The sequence below is a fragment of the Notamacropus eugenii genome, chromosome 1 (genome assembly GCF_028372415.1).
Source record: "Notamacropus eugenii isolate mMacEug1 chromosome 1, mMacEug1.pri_v2, whole genome shotgun sequence".
NCBI lineage: Eukaryota > Metazoa > Chordata > Mammalia > Diprotodontia > Macropodidae > Notamacropus > Notamacropus eugenii.
In genome coordinates this window covers 446,387,854-446,408,235 of record NC_092872.1, presented here as the reverse complement: position 1 = coordinate 446,408,235, position 20,382 = coordinate 446,387,854, and the positions used below count along the sequence as shown (strand labels likewise).

General features: G+C 37.4%; 1 protein-coding gene across 1 annotated transcript in view; it reads left to right on the top strand.

Moving 5' to 3' along the window:
• PSMB7 (proteasome 20S subunit beta 7) overlaps positions 1–20,382 on the top strand; it is an 89,099-nt gene that overhangs the window by 39,624 nt on the left and 29,093 nt on the right. Inside the window, exon 6 of the mRNA XM_072631883.1 lies at positions 4,106–4,164. Within this exon, the coding sequence (XP_072487984.1) occupies positions 4,106–4,164 (59 nt within the window). The remainder of the gene's footprint in view (positions 1–4,105; positions 4,165–20,382) is intronic.

Here is a 20,382-nt window from a genome sequence, read left to right as displayed (position 1 = left end):
TGCTTTTCTTTCCGCAGCCCCTTTAGGATTTACTATTCCCATCTTTTTTGCCAGCTTTATCAATTTCTTAGGTATAAGGTGGTGAAACCTCATAGTTGTTTTGATTTAAAAAAAAAAAATCAGCAATCAACAAGTGTTTATTAAGTGCTTTTGTGCCAGGCTTTGGTCTAGGCCCTGGGGATTCAAGTACAAAGAATGAAACCCCTAATGGCAAAGAGCTTGCATTCTAATGAGGGAGATTTGCATTTCTATTTTTAGTGTTCTAGAGCAATCTTTTCTTGTGGTTGTTAAAAATTTTTTGATTACTGTTTATATCCTTTAGCTACTTATCTGTTGCCTCTTGGTGAGATATATTTTGTTGTGTGTGTGTGTGTGTATTACTTTCCTGTTACTTGAGTATCAGGCTTGTATCAGAGATAGTTGATTCAAATTTTTTTTCTCATTTCTTATCCTAGCTGCATTGATTTTTTTATGCAAAAACTTGAATTTCATATGATAAAAAATTATCTATTTTACATTTTGTGATGACCTCTGTCTTTTGATTCAGAATTCTCCCTGTAGCTATGATAGTTGTGAATTTGTTATTGCCATCTGTTACCCCCCCACCCTTTAAATTTTTGAATGGGACCATTTATATTTAGGTCAAGTATCCATTTGGAACTTAGGTTGGAATATATGGCATAACATGCTGTTCTAACCCTATTTTTTGTCAGTCTTCTTTAGACTTGGTGATTCTTGTAAGCCCTGTCTTAGATGTTTTTGCTAATGGAAAGAATTCATGTTCAAAAACCTGGACTCAAGTTTTTGTCCTTAATAATCACCAGCTTTTTCACCTCAGGCAAAGTGCTTGCTCTGGTCTGGACCCCGTTTTTTCTTATAGGTAAAATAAAGAAAATGAGATCTCTGCCCTTTCCTTCTTCCTTCTAATACTTAGCTTGGCATTCTCCCTCTCATACATATAGCAAGCCCTTGGTAAATGTTCAATTACTAGCTAACTCAGTACTGTTTTGGAGATGAAATGAGATAATACATGTGAAAACTCTAAAACACTATTCAGATGTAAGATAATAAGTAATTCAATTTGTTTTAAATGTAATTTATTACAGATTTTTGCAGCATTTACTCTGTACCCTTTCCATGTTTATTTTTGCTTGATAGTTTTTGATCTCTAGACGTAGTATTCTGGATCCTCTTGGCTTTAAACTCATGGAGCAGATTTTTAAAAATAAGACACATTTACTATGTGTGTCTCTGGCAATAATAATTTTTATTGCTATAAAACATTAGTGGTTTGTTCATAAGCATAGTCCTTTTTCTTTTTCTCTTTATGTCCAGCTGGATAACTTATCGCTGAAGTCTGAAGCTATGTGCAGATTGTCTTAAATAGTAGCTTTGTTTACTAGTTCCCTTTGTTCCAGAGATCCCAGACTGAAGGTGTATCTCACAAGAAGATGGATGGAGCAAATATATGTTCTTTATTTTCTACCACTTGAAGTGTGTAAATGATAAAATACTGTATTGTATAAAACATTTTGCAGACCTTAAAATAACTGCATACATGTCTCTTTCCAGGAGAGTGTAAGCCCTTGGAGGTTCTGAACTCTTTCCTTTTTTTGTTTCTGTAAAGCTGCAGCTACCAGAGTGTCTTGCACATAGTAGTTGCTTAATTCATGTTTGTCTTATTGGATTGAATTTCAGGCTCTTGAGGACAGAGGAGATTGTGATTTAGTAGATTTGCTAGGAGGCAACTTATAGTGGAAAGTTTACTGAATTTGTGACTTTGGGCACTTACTTCACTTTTCAGTTTCCCTAGTTGAGCTCCAACTGGGACTCATTTTATTCATCTACAATTTGAACTACTGATCTTAAAAAGTCTTCTTTCAGTTGTGAAATTCTGTTCTAAGGTTCCTTTTGGTTCTCCTATTTTATATTCCAAAGTTTCTTCCATCCATTCTCTATTTTAAGGTCTTTCTGGCTCTAATGTCCTGGATTCTAACATTGTTTTCCAAGGTCTCTTCTAACCCTGACATTAGGTGATTTTATGCTAATTTGTTGTGATAGCCCTGATTTATATATCTAGTTTATCTCCACCCGCTTTGAAAGCCTTTTAAGAGTTCTTTAATTTTCATTTTTAATTTTCTTAAAGAAGGAGGGATAAGAAAAGAAATTGGAGTTGCCTATTGCTCCATTGCCTAAAAGAATAGTCATTGCTTGTAATACAGGTCCACACTCCCTGCTTCCTACTGCTTTTAGATGTGATGTATTTGGTACTGTAAAGGTAATGATCCTCAACCACAGCAATATTCCATAACAGGAGTATCTGTCATATTCATCGGGATTACCATGTTCATTGATTTGTGTCTGTAAATCTGCTGTTTCTACCCTTTAAATTTGATCTATAATTGGACCTCCTTAAATGGTTCAGATAAGGCAGTCTGTATTTTCTCAATGTGGTGTCACTGTCAGCGGCTCCTTTTTCATTATACATTCAGCCGACTTGATAAAATCAGCAGGACACCTCATTTGAAACTGTTTAATCGCTGCCTTTTTCCTTTGCTAAAACCATTGAGGTGGTCAAGCGATGTACACAAATCATTTTAAATAGAAAATATGGTTTTCTCTGTGACCCAGCTAAATAGATAGTGGTATGCAAAACAAGTTAAAAAGTCATAAATGCCAAAAAAATCTTCTAATTGGAGTAAAAAATTGTGACCAACTTTATTCTTGCTCCCAAAGTAGAACATCCTGAAATATTGCCAGGATCCAGTAAAGACAAGATGATGGTTTTCTAAAGAGTCACTCTTTTCTGAACAAAGCAAGTTTAAAATTTCAAATAGTGCTGAGCTGCTGCTGCTTCTTTTTTTTTTGTATATGTGTGAGTTGGAAGCATGTACTTATTTATAATACTGGGATCTCTGCAGTACTTTACTTGAGATGAATTTGGTAGCCAGTTACATCAATGTAATCATAACCTTTGAACCAATCACAGTTGAGATAATATATTTATGTTTTCTTGTCTGTCATTTTGGGGCTACTCAGTTGTTACTTTCAGAGCAAAGGCTGAAAATAATTGTCCCAAAGCCATGCTCTACAGGAGTAGTGAAAGAGTGTCATGGCAGCAACTTGAGGTCCCATTACTGTTGCCAGGACACTACTTTCCTCCCAATGTGTCATTGCTGGTGTGCTGGTGTCCTCCCCGTATGTCAAGGTGGCTGTTACCAGGACAGCTCATTAAAACAATCTAGTCTTCTGGCATGGTATTTAACAATATACCCAACAACCTGCCAAAGCAGAAATGTGGGCCATAGGAATCAAAGTAGAGCAGAATATATAAAGTGAGGTGGCATTCTCTCTTTTTTTGTGTGTATTTCTTTTACACATTCTCTCTAACCTCATTTTCATGCTTTAGCAGTGTAGAATAGTTGAAAGAGCACTGGCTGTAGAGTTGGAAGAACTGGATTTGAGTCCTAGCTCTTATTAACATTGATTATGGACACATGTCACTTAGCCTTGCTTATTCTTATTTTTCTTATCTGTAAAATGGAATAATAATACTTGTACTTCCTACATCATAATGTTAAATGTTAAAGTAAATGTTAAAATTCTAAGTAAAGAAGTTATTTTGTTATGAATAATTTATTCTCACTCATGCTGGTAGTTAAAGCAGGGCTAGTAGTTAAAGCAGGGTTGGTAGCAGGCTTTTGTGAGTTTTATAAGTGTGCATATCATTTCAGGAAGAATATACTGGGAATATATGATCCAATTAGGATTGATTTTTCATATTTGAATGCAACTTTGTGGTATTTTGCCCTCTGTCAACATTTCCCCTGAAAATGGAATAGATGTGGAGAAATTGGGCATCTTTTAGGCAAAGAAAGTAAATAAATCTTCTTTTTGAGCACTGTTTGAGAAATTAGGAAACCTATGTTTAAGACTCACTTCTGCCTCCAATTTGCTGTGTGACCATGGACATATTACTTCCTTCTCTGGAAAGTATATTTCCTTCTCTGGACTTTAGCTTCCTCATCTTTCTAACAAGAGGGTTAGATTAGATAGTATCTAAAATACCCTTCAATTCTAATAAGCTGAATCTTATTTCTTTCAGGTTCTGGGTCTTTGGCAGCAATGACTGTATTTGAAGATAAATTTAAACCAGACATGGAGGTATGTAAAGTTGCTGTGTCTCCTTATCCTCTAGAGAAACTTAAGTTCAGTTATTTCAAAAGCAGTGTTCTTTCTGTCAGTCTGTCTATCTGTATATCCATCTGTCACATTTTCATGTTAAAAATTGATAACATTCCTAAAAAAATGTATTAAAAGAAGCATGGTATAGTAGAAAGAATATTGGCCTTAGAGTCAGGTGGCCTAGGTTTGAATCCAGACTCTACCACTTATAAGATTTATAATTTTGTGTAAGTCACACACCTTGTGTGTGTTTATAAAAATGCATGGGTTGAATGAGATGAACTCTTCGGTCTTTTCAGCACTAAACAGTTCAGCTGTACCTTTCTGGAAATGTTATTTGACATTCTCTAATTGGGAATTCAAAACAAATGTGAAGTTAAGTAGGGCAGGATTTTTTCTGATTTATGAATGAAGAGACTGAGACATAGTGTAGTTCCCTGACTTATCAATGGTAATACAGCAGAGTTAGAGTTCAAACAAAAATTTTCTGGGTCCAAGCCCATTTGTGTATCTTTTCCCCCCATATTCCATTTTATCTGGGCCCATTATTACTTGACATGAGAGAATTGGTTATGGATACATTACTTTGCCTTACCCTTATTTTTCTCATTTGTGAAATGGACAATCCTTGAACTTCTTGCATATTAAAATGTTAAAGTAAATATTAAAATACTAAATAAATGTGTTATTATTTGTTATGAATAATTTGTCTCATTCATGCTAGTATACACAGACTACTAGAATGATTAATTTTATATTTGCCCAACATTTTACTGTTACTGCCGTGTGTCTTAAGCAGTTAGTAGTTTGCAACCTCTTATGGGCTGTTGATCCTCATCATCCTTTAAGGTATAGAAATCTAGCATGTTATTTCTCTGGGGTTTGAGGTGTACTTGTTCAGTTTAATGATTGGCTAGTCTACTCCTCTATCCTTCTGTTTGGAAATAGTAGTAGTATCTGACATTTATTTAGCACTTATATTTTTTAAAATAAATTTTTATTAATATCTTTTTTTCTATACTACATACATTTCTCCTGATATCCCTCTTCCTTTTCCTTTCAAGAAAGCCAACTTATATAACATATACTTTTTTTTTAAGAAAAAGAGAAAGAAAAGGAAAAGCCATAAAACCAATGACTGCATCAAAAAAGTTTAAAAATTGTATGCAATAATCCACACCTGTAGACTTACCACTTCTTTAAAGGAGTAGCATGTTGAATTTTGCAAAGTGTTTGCATTATATCTTTATTTAATGGTAGGAGATTTGAAAGTTTGATAATGAACATGACTAGATGGGATGAGTGCTATTCTTCTGGCAAGTTCCACCAAACACCAGGATGACTCAGATGTCATTGTTGCAGCCACACTAGGAGAACACTCTGACAGATGATAGGCCATGTCAAAATGGTAGCTGGTTTTTCTTCTTTCACATTGGGGTACAAGTGTGCACAACTGCACACACATGCTTTTATAATATCACAAAATCCTGGAGTGAAATTGCACAGCTTTTAAGTCCATATGACTTGCTCCATATGTTGGTATATGAGGAGGATGTAGTCATTAATGGACTAGGCTTTTCCGTAAAGGAATTGGAATACTGGCTTCAAAGGGATAGTACCTTACATAGATATTTTTATTTCTTTTTTCAGATAGGATGAGAAATAAGGATTATCTTCTGAGTGACACACCACTAAATCTCCTTTAATGATCAGTGCCTTTCCTATTTTCAAGACCTTGTTTGCATTCTTTAATAGCCAGAAAACAAGATCAAACCCATAGGTCTTTCATTGTTTTTGTAATCATACTTCCAAAATGAGAAATGAAAATTGTCATTGACTTTTAGAATTTTGGAAGTGGAAGGGACCTTAGGACATATAAAATCAGAAGAGGCTTGAAGGGGCTTTAGAATAAAGAAGTTTGGAATACAGAAATTTTAGAACTGAAAGGGACTTTTGAACATAATATAATAAAACTGGAAAGAATCTTAGAACACAGAACATTAGAACGGGTAGGATGTAGTCACGATGTGGTAAAAGCTATTGGGTTTGGAGTAAGACCTAGGTTCAGTTTCTGTTGAAACTATAACCATATCACCATGGAGAAGTCAGTAAACTTCTTGGGACTTCATTTTCCCTATCTGTACAATGAAGAGGTTAGAATAGATTAGTGACCTCTAAGTTCTCTCCTATCTCTGACACCTGTGATCTTATGCATCTAGGGCATCGCATATAGGAAGTCAGAGTTGGAAAGGATCTTAGAGGTCATCTGGTCCAATTGCTACCTTAGCAGAAATCCTCTCTAAAATATCCATACCAAGTGGTCATGCGGACTCTACTTAAAACTATTTTCCTCCTTGTACATGAATGAAGAACTTATTTCTGAAGTCTGCAGCTTTGGACACTGTATGATGCAAAATCAATTACTTTTAGAGGCAACTGGTTCCATTTTTGGAGAGTTTTAATTGTTAAGTCCTCTGCTTTCAATTTCTCTATTAGTCTTAGCTTGGTCCTCTTTGACCATATTGTAAATCAAATGCATCTTCCATAGTTCAAAGAGTCCTTTCCATAATAGTTTTCATGATGACATTGCAGGATACCTGCACACTTTTTAGTTTGATATTATTTATCTTTGTGAATCTTTTGAGCAGGAATCTCATTTTGTAGGTTTTGTAGAAGTCTGAGAGGAATATGCTTGTTGGTAGCCTAGCATTTTGTGTTCACAGTAATTATTGTTGCGACCCACATATTCATTTGACAGTGGAATTTAATATAATCTTAATCTAACAGTATATAACTGCTTATTAAACCTAATAGTGTATAACTGCTTATTAAAATCTTATTTTAAAAGATTAAAAAAATTGATAAAGAAAAATTAATAAAAGCTTATTAAAATCTACTTAAGATTCAGTGATCTAGATTTTAAAAAATTTAGCCATCTCCACCAAAACTAAAGGCTATAAAGTCCAAAGAGTTAAGAGTTTGGGATATGAAGAATTAACAACTCTTTTTGTTTCCCTCTCATGCCGTTAGAACTGAACCTAGAACTAACCAGCATGTGTAGGCACCATCACCCATTGCCACCAGATTTCCTCAGGTTTTCCCTTCTTGGACTTTTAAGTCAGAGCACCTGTTTTAAGTTCCACCATGCAATTTCCTAGCCATATAACCTTGGCCAAGTAATTTAATCTGGCAGGAGTTTTGTTTCTCAGTTCATAAAATGAAAGCATTGAACTAGAGCATCTTTAAGGTTCTCCTTATTTCTGACATTTTGTGATTCTCTTCAACCCCTCTCTGGTTTTGGTTCTGCCCCCACCAATCAATCATTAAACATTTATTAAGTGTTTACTATGCACTAGACGTAGTGCTAAGCACTGGAGGTACACAAAGGGGCAAAAGATAGCATTGCCCTCAGAGAGCTTACAGGCTAATAGGAGAGACAACATGTAAACAAATATGTACTAAGAAAGCTATATACAAGAGAAATAGGAAATAATTTTTTTAAAAGGGAAAAGCACTGGAATGAAGAGGGGTTGGGAAAGGTTTCCTGTAGAAAGTGGATTTTAGTTGGGACTTAAAAGAAGCCGGAGAGTGTCTTATTCAAGTAACGGTAAGGAGGTCAGTAGTCTAGATCAAAGCATTTATCTTGGGAAGTGAGATATAAGAAGACTGAAAAGGTAGGAGGGGGCTAGATATGAAGAGCTTTGACTGCCAAACTGTGTATTTTATATTTGATCCTGGAGACAATGGGGAACCTCTGGAACTTTTTGGGGGAGGAACATAGGGACATGGTTGGATCTGTCCTTAAGAAAAATCACTTGAGTGGAGGTTGGATTGGAGTGGGGAGAAACTTGGACAGGCATACTCACCAGCAGGTTATCACATTAGTCCTGGAGTCGGATAATAAAGACCTTTACCACAGTGTTGGCAGTGTCATGGTAGAGGAGGGGAAATATTTGAGAGATGTTGAAAAGGTGAAATAGATTGGCCTTGGCAGCAGATTGAATAACAGTGGTTAAGAGAGAATTGAGGTTGATTCCTGGTTTGTAAGCCTGAGGGATTGGGAGCATGATTTAACCTCTATAGTAATAAAGAAGGTAGAAGGAGGGCAGGATTTAGGGGGAAAGATGAGTTTGATTTTGGAAATGTTAAGTTTAAAATTGGACATTCAGTTTGAGATATATTTGAAGGACAGTTAAGAGATGCTAAATTGCAAGTCAATAGAGAGTTTGTATGTGGATAGGTAGATTTGAGAATCAGTAGCATAGTGATAGTAGTTAAATCTGTGGTAGCTGATGAGAATACTAAGTAAAGTAATTTAGAAGGAAAAGAAAAGAGGGCCCAGGGCAGAACCTGAGGGACACCTGTGGTTAGAGGCAGTGACTGGGATGAAGCAAAGAAGCAGTCACGTATGAGGAAAACCAGGAGATAGTGGTGTCCCCAAACCTAAAGAGAACAGAATATCAAGGAGGAGAGGGTAATCAAGAGTGTCAGGTCAAGGAGAAGAAGGGTAATAGAGAAAGGTGATTGATTTGGCAATTAAGAGATAATTAGCAACTTTTTCACTGGAATGAAGAGGTTGGAAACCATATTGTAAGGAGTTAAGAGAGTGGGAGGAAAGAAAGTGGAAGCACCTATTTTAGATGGCCTTTTTGAGGAATTGAGCAGCAAAGGGCAGAAGACATATAAGGTGCAATGGTTAGCAGGTATAAAAGGATCAAGTGAAGATTTTGTCAGGGTGCTGGTGACATAAGCATATTTGTAGGCAATAGGGAATGAACTGGTAGTCAGAGATTGAAAATGAATGATAGAGTGGGAATGACAAGAGGGGCTGATCTGTTGAAGGAGATGGGATAGAATGGGATCATTTGAACAAATAAAAGGGTGATCCTTAGTAAAGAGTATGACCACCTCACTGTGTGGGTGAGGAATGCAGGATAGAAAGCTAGTAGGATAGAAAGATAGTAACTGAAAGCATCTGAGTGATAGAACAAGAAGAGGGGAGAAGAGAGAGCTCATGGGGAATGATCTCAATGTTTTCTGTAAAATATGAGGCAAGATTCTCAGCTGGGAAAGTGGGGGGAAGGGGAATCATGAGAGGTTTGGAAGAGCCACTGTGGAGAGTGGGATAATGAAGTTCAAGTTGTGGAACATAAATTTGTAGTGAACTCAGAATGGTTGCATACCTTAATCTATCTTCCTTTAGCAGCATGTATGTAGAAGCAAGGGCAGTGAATGATGAGAGTGTTTTAAGGCTGGGACAGGGAGTTAGGGATTCAAGAGAGGATGACAGTATAGAGTTGAATTGGTTCACCAAGGAGTCAAATTGAGGAAAGGGAGAGAATGGCTATTATAGGGAGATGATCTAGCAGAGAATTGAGGGATCAAGAGATTAGAGGTCACAGTAAGATTTTGTAAGAGAAGGCACAAGGAGAGATAAAAAGTCAGTAGATTATAATCAGATATGGGCACTTAAGAATTCTTGAACATAGAGATGGTACATTTGTGGGTTATGGCAACATCAAGGGTATGACTATCTTTGTATGTGGCTGAGGTGGGGTGAAACAGTATCTTCTTGGAAGTGAGCAGTTGAAGGACTGTGTGGTTAAGGTATTTGAGGTAGAGTCAGTATGTATGTTTAAGTCTCCTAGTTATGAGGGCAGTGAATTGGGGAAGAGAGAAAAATTGTGAGCCATGTCCTGAACTCATTGAGGAAGGAAGGGAAGTGGCATGAGTGTCTATAGACAAGAGCTACCGTGATTCTGATTAGGTGGCAAAAATGAATAGCATAAATCTCAGTGATGGAGAAAGGAGGAGACTCTGTAAGTGGCACTGAGGAGCAAGGAGTATTCCAATTCCCCTGCCTCAACCAGTGAGCCAAGGAGAATGAGTGAAGATGTAGCTGGTACTGGAAAGGGTGACCAGGGAGTGTGTATCTTGGTGGAGGAAGGAAGAACAGGGCAGGAGAGAGGGAGGAGATTTCAGTAAGAGCTTGTAGGTAGGAGAAGGAGAAGGAAAGATTTAAGGTGAAGAGAAGTTTGTTGCCTATGTAACAAGCATTCCATAGGGCATTGTAGAAGGGCTGGGTGGTGTTTGGTTGAAAATTTGGGGTGAGAGTTTTGAGGGGGATAGGAATGAGGAATTGGGAGTTGGGAGGTGATGTCCCACAAGAGTTCAGAATCCCTGGGATATAACTGATATGATTGGGATTTGGCACCTGGTATGACCAGGTGTGAGAATGTTCATTGAATGGAGGGTACCATTCCTCTTCCCAATGGAGGTTGAAGAATGAGCTCTGGAGGCAAGTGCCATATGAGATGGGAAGCATATGGTCAGAAGTCACACAGGTCACACAGCTCCTTTTACTTCCAAAGAGATTAGGCAGGAAAAGGATGCAGGAGGAGATGGAAGTTAAACTTGTACAGCAGGAAAAAGCAGTTCCATTTCCCACTGGCTTTCTTCTTCTCATTTCCTCAAAGGACAGGTATAGCAAGAGATGGAAGGCTTGAAGTCAGAGGGTAGATTGCTTGTCTTTGCACCTGTGGTTCTACAAGTTTCAGTTAGGAGACTGGGCTGACAAAAGGAAGTAGAGGTTGCCTTTCATCTGGCACAGATGAAAGTCGTTGCTTTGGGGTAGATGGAAAATGCCCAGCCCCTTGCAGTCTTCCCTCAGAGGACATGCTGTGCCCAGCAGAAGGAAGACACAAGGTATTTGATCAGTCTAAGGAGTTATAGTTCCTCTTTTCAACCTGGAGAGGCTGGCAATGAGCCATAGCGGGAAGTGATAGACTCCCTGTGCAGTGGGAAGCTCTTTTGGGCAGATAGAAGATGCTCCGATACATTGTGCCCAATAGGAAATGGAAGGTGCAAGGTGCTCAACAGCTCCATTGAGCAGTGCACCAATATTGATGCCACTCTGCTGTGCTGGCATGGTCGCCCAAGTAAGCACATGTGTGTGTCATCATATAATTCTTCACTCAAAGGCTTTCCTAGAAGTTTTATGAAGGTGCACACACTCTTATCTGTGGTTGAACGAAACATTCTTTTGTGTCCAGATGGCTAGATTGTTACCTGAGATTGACTACTTTAAGCATTTTAAGCTCAGTCATTTTGATTTATTAGTCTCATGATGGTGGGCAAGTCATTTAACTTCACTGAACCTCAATTTCCTATCTAAAGTATTGACAGAATGAGACATTCCCACAATTTATTTTTTCCCCGCTGTTCCCTTTGTTATAGTACTTAATTCCATAGCCCCATAGACAGAAAGCCTTTCCCTAGGAGATACAATCCTGTTTTCCCTAAACCTGGAGATTATTCTTTACCTCTGTGGAGCGCAATTCTTGACATTACTTGAAAGAATAACTACAAAGGACAGAACTGTCATCTTGCTTCTGACAAGTCAGGGGCAAGAACAGTTTAAGGAGAATGGGGTAGTATTGGGTAATCACATGGTCTGCTCGCAGAGAATTTTCAGTTCTGGTATTCAGTTCAACATGTTTTTGTTTATACCCTTCTCAACTATAGGGAATGTTCTGAGTGTTGGATGTGGAGTGTGATCCGCTGGTGTAATAAGGGAGAACTTATAATGGGGAGTGATAGACAGTGTTAGTCATGTCCTCATGATTAACTCCAGAAAAGAGTTCTTTGAGCATTTTTGATTCAACTAGATAATTTTAAGATTCTTATTAATACTTGTTTTATTTCTTTTTGTCCATCACTTGCTGTTCTCAGAGTTGATGATCTCACTACCTTGCTCTGTAGCATAAGAGAAAAGCAGTAGACTCAAGGTTCAGGAAAGAGAAGGGAAGGGACAGTAGTCAGTAAAACCCAAGTCAACTGGGCATCATTTGGCCATCTCAATTTGCCTTCCTTTGGAGAGAAGGAAGGGGAGGGGGAGACAGACAGGAGAGGAGGAGCTGAGTCTACTCACAGGATGGCTCTGGAGGAGTAGTGAGGCAGAGGACTTTGCACAGCCCTCCCTCACTCAAAACAAAGTCAAGTGCGAGTCATGTCATCATTCTCTGATGGCCTGGTCTTCTTTGGCAACGAAGGACGAACACAAGAGAAAAACATACTAGGATGTAGTTATAAGTATATTGTTGTTCAGTCCTTTTCAGTTGTATCTGACTCTTTGTGGCCCTATTTGGGGTTTTCTTGACAAAGATACTGGTTTGCCATTTCCTTCTCCAGCTCATTTTATATATGAGAGGAAACTGAGGCAAGAAGGGTTAAGTGGCTAAGCCAGGGTTACACAGCCAGTTAGTGTTGGAGGCCAGATTTAAACTCAGGAATAGGAATCTCTTTGACTCCAGGCCTAATACTGGATATCATCTATCCAGTGCTCCATCTAACTGTTCAGTTATAAGTATACATAATAGCCAAGTGGACTGTGGTGGACATTTGTGTATTAATAGCCTTGTAAGACTGTCTTGGGAAATGCAGGATCTTGGCTGTATTAACCATTACTGCCCTATATAATTGTGCATACCTACAGCACTCAGCACAGAACTTAGTGGGCACTTAATAAATTCTTATTGTTTTAACTTGAAAAAAGAATGTGCTGATAGAGTAGAACAGTTTGATGCTGAAGGAAAGCTTCCTGCAGGTGTGAAATTACCAGACCAAGCTAGGAAATTCCCAGATTGTATTGTTTTCTGAGTACCGTTTTGTATGAAATCTCTTGGATCTGAAGAAGAACTAAATGCCTTTCTTATAGTATACACCAGATTTAGAAATTCTCTTACCTTGGGTGACTCAGTGGCTGTACAGTTTTCTATTGGTCATGTTTATCATTGCAATAAACTTCACCTGAAACTACAACCATGTCCACCTTGCACCTCTTTAATGCGCTTATGTATTATAGTTACCTACTTGTGTGCCATGTCCCTATACTAGATTATAACATGATCCATGAAGGTAACTTTGTTGTACCTAGAAAGGCAACGTGTCAATGGGAAGAGCACAAAATACCTCAGGACCTTGGTGACTGTGCAAGTCTCACTGAAAACTCATTATCTTCTTCTGTCAAATGGGAATTTTTAATTCTTCAGACCCCTTAGGATAGTAATGAAGGAAGTGCATTTTAATTCTTAAAGTGTTGTAGAAATGAGAATTTTTTTTTATCCTTTGTTTTTAAATGTTTCTATGAATGGAGATTTTCTTCCTCTGGTAATTCTTATTTGAATGAGTGATATTGAAGTTCTTCAGCTGAAACTGCTTTTTGTGCCTGGTTCAAGTACTCATAAAATATATGGTGTTTATGTGATTTCATCCCTTAGTTACCCTTTTGGTTGGAAACTATGTACCCTTTTAGTGAATTGGCATTACAAATAAGTAATTTAGTTATTACACTCAAATTTTTTCTTGTTACACATATGTAGGTGTTTAACAAAATATGGCTAAGTAGAGTTCTAGTTAGCTGTTTTATATTAAAAGCAATAGTATCTTGCTCTAATCTAATAGTAAATAGATCCAAGTATCCTTTGTAAATAAGGTTATTGCGTAGACATAATTTCTCATTGTGAGACTATATTCTCATGCCATACTTTTCTGTTTAGTATTCTTAAGCAGTGTGATTCATATGCTGTCACTAAAAACAAAGTTTGAGAAGTGTTTATAAAATTGTAAAATGTCACATCTGTGAAGAACTTTTGGCCATAAAACTTTGGAATGTGAGAACTGAAAGATGCTTGGAATAGACTGCCTAGGATATAGATGGACAGACCTAGACGGAGCCTAAGAGAACTGGAAGGGACTTTGGAACACAGTTGCCAAAATACACAGTATTAAAGTGGGAAAGACCATGTCTATGGAGAAGGCAAGTGACTTGTCCAAGACCACACAATAGATCAGGGGCAAACAGACCTTGAACCCAGGTCACTTGACCCCATTCCAGTGTTCCATCTACTATATTGTGTGATATTTCTGAGTTTGGAAATCAGAGATGAGTAACTTCTTGTCAACTTGTACTACTAGCTGGCACTAGAGATACTTTGGATTCTTTTCAATAAAAATACTCTGTAAGGCCGCATGGCTTAGGATAGGGTTTTCAATTTTGGAAGTCAAAATATATGAGTTTGATTCCTGGTCCTACTACTTTTTGAGCTTAGATACTTCACGTAAACCTTTCTGAGCCTCAGCTTACCTTTTCTGTAAAAATGTTTGCTCTACTTTCTTCACAGGTAGTGAGAAAGTACTTTGTAAGCTGTAGAAATGTGCTATAGAAGTTTCCATTGTTGTATAACTTATGTTATACTTAACTTATATAATTTAAAATGCAGTATAAATGCTAGCTGTCATTATGAGCATTTCTTCTGTAAATGTGTTTCAGAAAAGTAGTAGAATAAAAATGAAGAGATAAAGACTGTCATCAGATAAATGTTTGACTGGGGAATAAAAGTTAGAGTAGTCTCATAGTGAGATGAAGGGTGCTCTGTTGATATCCATGCAATGTCAAGAGAATACAAGGAATACGTCCAAAACATTAAGTAGGCAATCCTCCCCCCCCCTTACATTTGTGGGAGGACATGGATGAGAGTTGTACAGAATAAATAGGCATGAATAGGTTGTGATCTACAGGGAATACTCATATCAGTGAGATTATAGACCGTTGAAGTGTGATAAAAAGAGCACTGGACTTGAAATCATATTATGTGATTACTAGCAGTTACTGTTTAACTTTGACCAAGTTATTGACTTTTTTAATTTTAGTTTCCTTGTCTGTAAAATGGGGATAATAATGACTGTTAGCTACATCACAGGGCTAGTGGAAGGATAAAATGAGATTATATATAGAAAATATTTTGCATTTGTACCCACAAACTGTTAGGTATGCACATACAAGCTAATGTTATTTTATAATTGGGTATACTTAGTGCACAGTTTCTACTATGAAATATCATAAAAGACTTGAATTGTAATCCCAGATGTACCACTAATCCACAGGATGACCTTGAGCATATTGCTTCCCTGCCCTGCCCCTCTGTAAAAAAAATATTAAGGTATTATGTTACATAGTCTTTCAGGTCTCTACTGGCTCTGAATTTTTTTTTTGCTTGTTCTGTGTGTTTGCTCATTTACCAAATTCCTATATAGGATTGATTATTTAAATTTGCAGTTTTAAGTGAGTTTTTTTATTCAGTTAAGCAAGCCTTTTTACAAGTTAGTGTAAATTGACAGACCAGCAAAAAATCAATTGTTAACGTGTGTGTAGAGTGCCTTTTCTAATTAAGGCAGTTTAAAGTAAACAATAGGCAATTAATATTATCAACAATAGACATGTAGTGCTTAGAAAAAAAGTTGGAGAGATTTTTCTGGGCTAATAAGTATGAAATATATTTAGGAGTTTTAAAATTCTGATGATGAAGAACAAGACCAAGCATGCTTGCAAAGCTGTTTTACTGTAGATGCTGTCTAATGACATTTCAAAAGTTCAGTGTTTAGAATATATAGGTAAAGCCTAAGATTCCTTAAATTAGATACAAAGACTCTTATTTATCTTTTTATAGAGAGAATTGAGTCAAGGCTGCATCTCTGCTCTGTGCCTACATTGTTATGAAGATGGTATGTTGGAGGACTTGCAGAATAATTACATGATCAAATAATGATGGTGGTGAAGATAATATTTGAATATATAGGACTTTCTGATTACAAAAAAAAAAGTGTCTTCCTGATTCTTTTCTCTCGTTCTCCCACAATTAAATAATAGGGTCTTTCTCAGACCTGATGGTAACTCCTTAATATGTACAAAATTGCACCTCTTTGAATCTCACTTTCCTCATCTCTAAAATAAAGAGGTTGAACTTGTGGGCCTTTATCCTCAAGAATCATAGGATTTAGAGCAAGAGTGAGCCTTAGAAGTCATCTAGTTCAGTGATCCTCTTCAATTTACAAAGGAAAAAACTGAGGTTTTTCTGATTCTTATGTGTTTAAAGACAAGTAGTGAGGAGCAGAACAGGATTTGAAACCAGATTTTTGCTGAGATCTCTTTCAGCCCTTAGATTATGTTAAAAAAAGGGGGGAGGGACGTGTGTAAGAGGAAGACCATACTCCATTTCCAGCCTGTGCTGGTTTGTCCCTCCTTAGACAACTTGATAGCCTCTTGCTCTTGGAGGCCCCACTCTGTTGGTCCTGGGTATAGTTTGGACACCCAGTTGACTTAGCCCACTGCAAATCAGAACTCCTGAGCTCAAATGATACACTGTCTCACCTCTTGGAGCTAGGATGATAGGTGTGTGCTACTGTGCCCCATTTAAAATAAACTTTTAATGATATCTTCTGTTTTTGCATCACTTAAATTTCCTAGGTCCTTGTTCCTCTTCTTAGAGGCATCCAGTATAACAAATAATTTTTTATTAAGAGAAAAAGAAAAAAAGGAAAAGGGGAGGAAGTAAAACTGATCAATGCATTGGAAAAATCTCACAATATATGTAATGTTTCACACTTGTGTGACCCTCTGCTTCTGCTATGGAGTGAGGGGAGTTATCTTATGTCCCCTCTTTGGGGTCATGCTTCTCCTTGGTAGCATTGGTTTTTAGAAGTTTGGGGTGATCCTTTCATTTTACATTGATATAATTATGTTTTTATTGTGTATTGTTACATGCAGTATACAATGTCTTATTGTATATTGTTTTCCTGACTGCTTACTTCACTCTTCATCAGCTCATGTAAATCTTTTCATGTTTTATATTCATCATTTCTACCATCTGTTACAACAGAATAATATTCTGATATATTCATATATCACATTATCCAATAAGTGGGCATCTTCTTTGTTTACAGGTTTTTGCTATTAAAGAAGAACTATTCTAGTTCTTTGCTATAACAAAGAGTTCAGCAAATTAGTATCTGGTATATATGGGACCTTCCTTTTTATTAGTTGTGTCTTTGGGATGTAGTCAGCCCTCAGGTTTTTCTGATTCTTATGTGTCTTGGTACTGTGTTATGGTACTTGGTACTGGTTAAGAAAAATGGGATCAGCCTCAGACACTTGACACTTTCTAGCTGTGTGACCTTGGACAAGTCACTTAACCACCGTTACCTTGCCTTTTCCCCTCCAAAAAACAAGCAAACAAAAAACAAGAGGGAAAACAAGTCTATTAGAGTGGAAGAAATAATAACAATAATGCCATTTTGCTAGCTAGAAACACTTTTAAGTTTGCAAAAACCCTTTATAAATATCTAATTTCATTCTCACCAGAACCCTAGGAAGAAGGTGCTATTATTATCACCTCCATTTTCCAGATGAGGAAACAGGAAGACAGGTTAAGTGACTAGCCTGGGGTAACATATCTAGCAAGTGTCTGAAACTAGATTTAAACTCATGGTCTTTGTGATTCCAGGTCCAGGATTCTCTAGAAGTATGACCACACTAGAAATCAGGAAATTGAGGGTCTTGTTCACTAAATGACAGTAACTAGTGAAACCTGGGACTCCAAATTCAGTGTGATACTCGACCTTCCTTGTCCCTTGGTCTTACTTGACTTTCTGGCTTCAGAGATGTGTTATACCTGATTCATACATGGCATTCCCCCAGGGAATAAAAACCTTCCTTAACTAAGCCTGTTGAAATTCTACCCATATGCAGTATAAATATTATCTCCATTTTATAGATAAGGAAAGTGAAGCTCAGAGAGGTTAAGTAGCTTTCTTATCATCATATTCTTTCCAGAATTTGGAGCTAATTTGGCATATAGATACCCTGACCATGCCCAGTACTCTTTCTGCTATATCTCCCAGCTTCTCTGAGAGCATCTCATTGGGACCTCTCACTCTCATTTCACATAATCTATGTGATATTTATATTCATTTTTTGTCAAAGTGCCTTTAGGGTAATGACTGAATATAATTTAAGTTTGTGTAACTCCTGATGGCTAGTATAGGGCCATGCATGTTGCTTAACAAATGCTTTCTAAATGAGTGAATAAAACCTGAAAATATCAACATGTGGCGAAATGTGTTTGTTGTCTGTAGCAATAACAGTAGCTCCTATTTATCTAATGCTTCATTCTTTTCAAAGTATATATTACTGACATCTCTCTAAATGGAGTATTAGGTTTTTTGATAGTGATCATGGGTTTCATGGAACCATTTGCATAGTTTTTCTTTGTAGTTCCATGTATTAACTATATGTAGTTCAGGCAGTAGTGATAAAGATAATGTCTTGGTATTTGTAAACCACTTTCTAGTGTGAGTCACACACCCAGATTTGACTATTGTATGTGAATATAAAACAAGATTACTCATTTGTTAAATGAGGAAGTTGGACTAGTTAGTCTAAGGTCCTGTCCGTTACTTGTATATCTTGGTGCCTGCTAAAAAGTGAGGTGGTAAAGACAAGGAATTAAAAGTAGTCTTATATAGTGAAAATAAGATTATACTAAGCCTGGAGATTGGGGTTCTACTCTCAGTTATATTGGTTGTGAAACTTGGGTCTAAGTTTTCCTGGATGGTAGAGAACTCGTTCTCTTAAGGTTTTTTTCTAGCTCTAGCATTCTGATGCCAACTTTCTATGGTCCCTGGTAACTAGCATTCTTTGTTCCATATTCTATCATTCTGTGTTCTGAGATCTCTTCTAGCCCTTATGCTAAAGCTACTGTTGGGAAATGCAGATCCATAGAATAGCTTAATTGAAATATTGATGGTAGTCGTATTAGGAATACTAATCAGAATCACTTAAAATGTAGCTAGTTTTGCTGCAATTAAATTTCTATGTAAGGTAAGGACATTTTCATTTGGTATGGTGAGAAACAAACTCTTGAAGATTATAATTCATTCAAATCGGTAGCAGATTAATATTTAGTCTGTCAAGATCAATACTGTTTCCCCTTGCACTAATTGTCAGAAAATCTTGCTCAGGCTACTGAAGGGTAGTGGTGTGTGCTACAAGACCACCACATCACAGAGAGAGGATTCAAAGGCAAACTGTCCTGCACCCTCTGGTATCGACTTGCAAATTAGCATCTGGAATCTAATTAAACAAGCTTAATGAAAGTAGCAGCTGAATGATGCCGGAAAAGACAATCAGCTTTTTTTTCGTCTCTGATATATATTCTGTACTATTGAAGTTGATCACCAAACACATCGTGTGAGCACAGTTAAGAAAAAATTAGCATTTATTTGAAGAAGAGGAACTGTTTCTCATTCTGTTATGCTTTTGGCATGCGCCGGCGTCCCACGAGAGCCATGCCACAGCAGAGAGTGCACAATATTTATAAATCCATGACAGGCAATAATAGCAACTTGAAAAATTCTTTTGCTAGAATTTCAAGTTGAGAGCTGCCAAAAGCAGAGAGAATCAAATCTGCACCGGCAGCTGCTGTGCCCTACAGTTAGAATTCTAGACTTTGAAGATGCTCGACTTAAAGAAATGAAGACTGCAGGCTTAGCCAATTTTTGCAGGTTTCTAGAGCCCTGGCTCTCTGCCTTTTGAAGATGAGTTGCTGAAGCTTCTACCACTGCCTGAGGCATGCTAACACCAGCAGGATGTTCTCTCCCCACCTCCCCCCCACCTCCCCAGTCTTAGTGTGTCTTCAGTTTTAAGTAGCACATGCTTTGTCAATGCCAGCCGTGATGGTCCTTTCCCTGGTTGCATTGCCGGAGAGATGAGTTCTTAGCCTGCGCCCTTCAGAGAGAAACCACAAAAGATAGATGGTGACGTACACAAGTGCTGCTTCAGCTGTCTGATTTATGGAGTCATATTTCATCATGAGGCAAGGCCTGGCCTCTTGAGAGAGAAGACCTTATAGATTGCTAAAGATGTTAGTAGTTTCAGCCCTAAAGCCCTGTAGTTGCCTCAGAAAGGCAGTGCCAAACATCTAGCTATGGTGGAATGGAATTAATTTGTCATGTGGTCAGTTGTAGAATAGAAATGGGAGAAGCGTGCAGATGGAAAACAACAGTGTTAGGACTTCAAGTCATAAGAATACTGTGGATTATTATTTTAACTTAATTTTTCTAAAGGAGGAGTAGTAGCACCTTGAATTGAAAACACACAGTGTGGAAATTACAAACTTATTTAATAGAGAGGTTTCTGCTGTCCTCATCTTTCTGGGTTGTGTGTGTGTGTGTGAAAGATAATTTATTCAGCATTGGGTCTAGAGATTTCCTCTGTTGGCCAAGCTTTTATGTCCTCAAGAAATCACAATATTTAGGAGCTGGAAGAGACCTCAGACTTCACCTGGTGAATTCCTTCCTTGC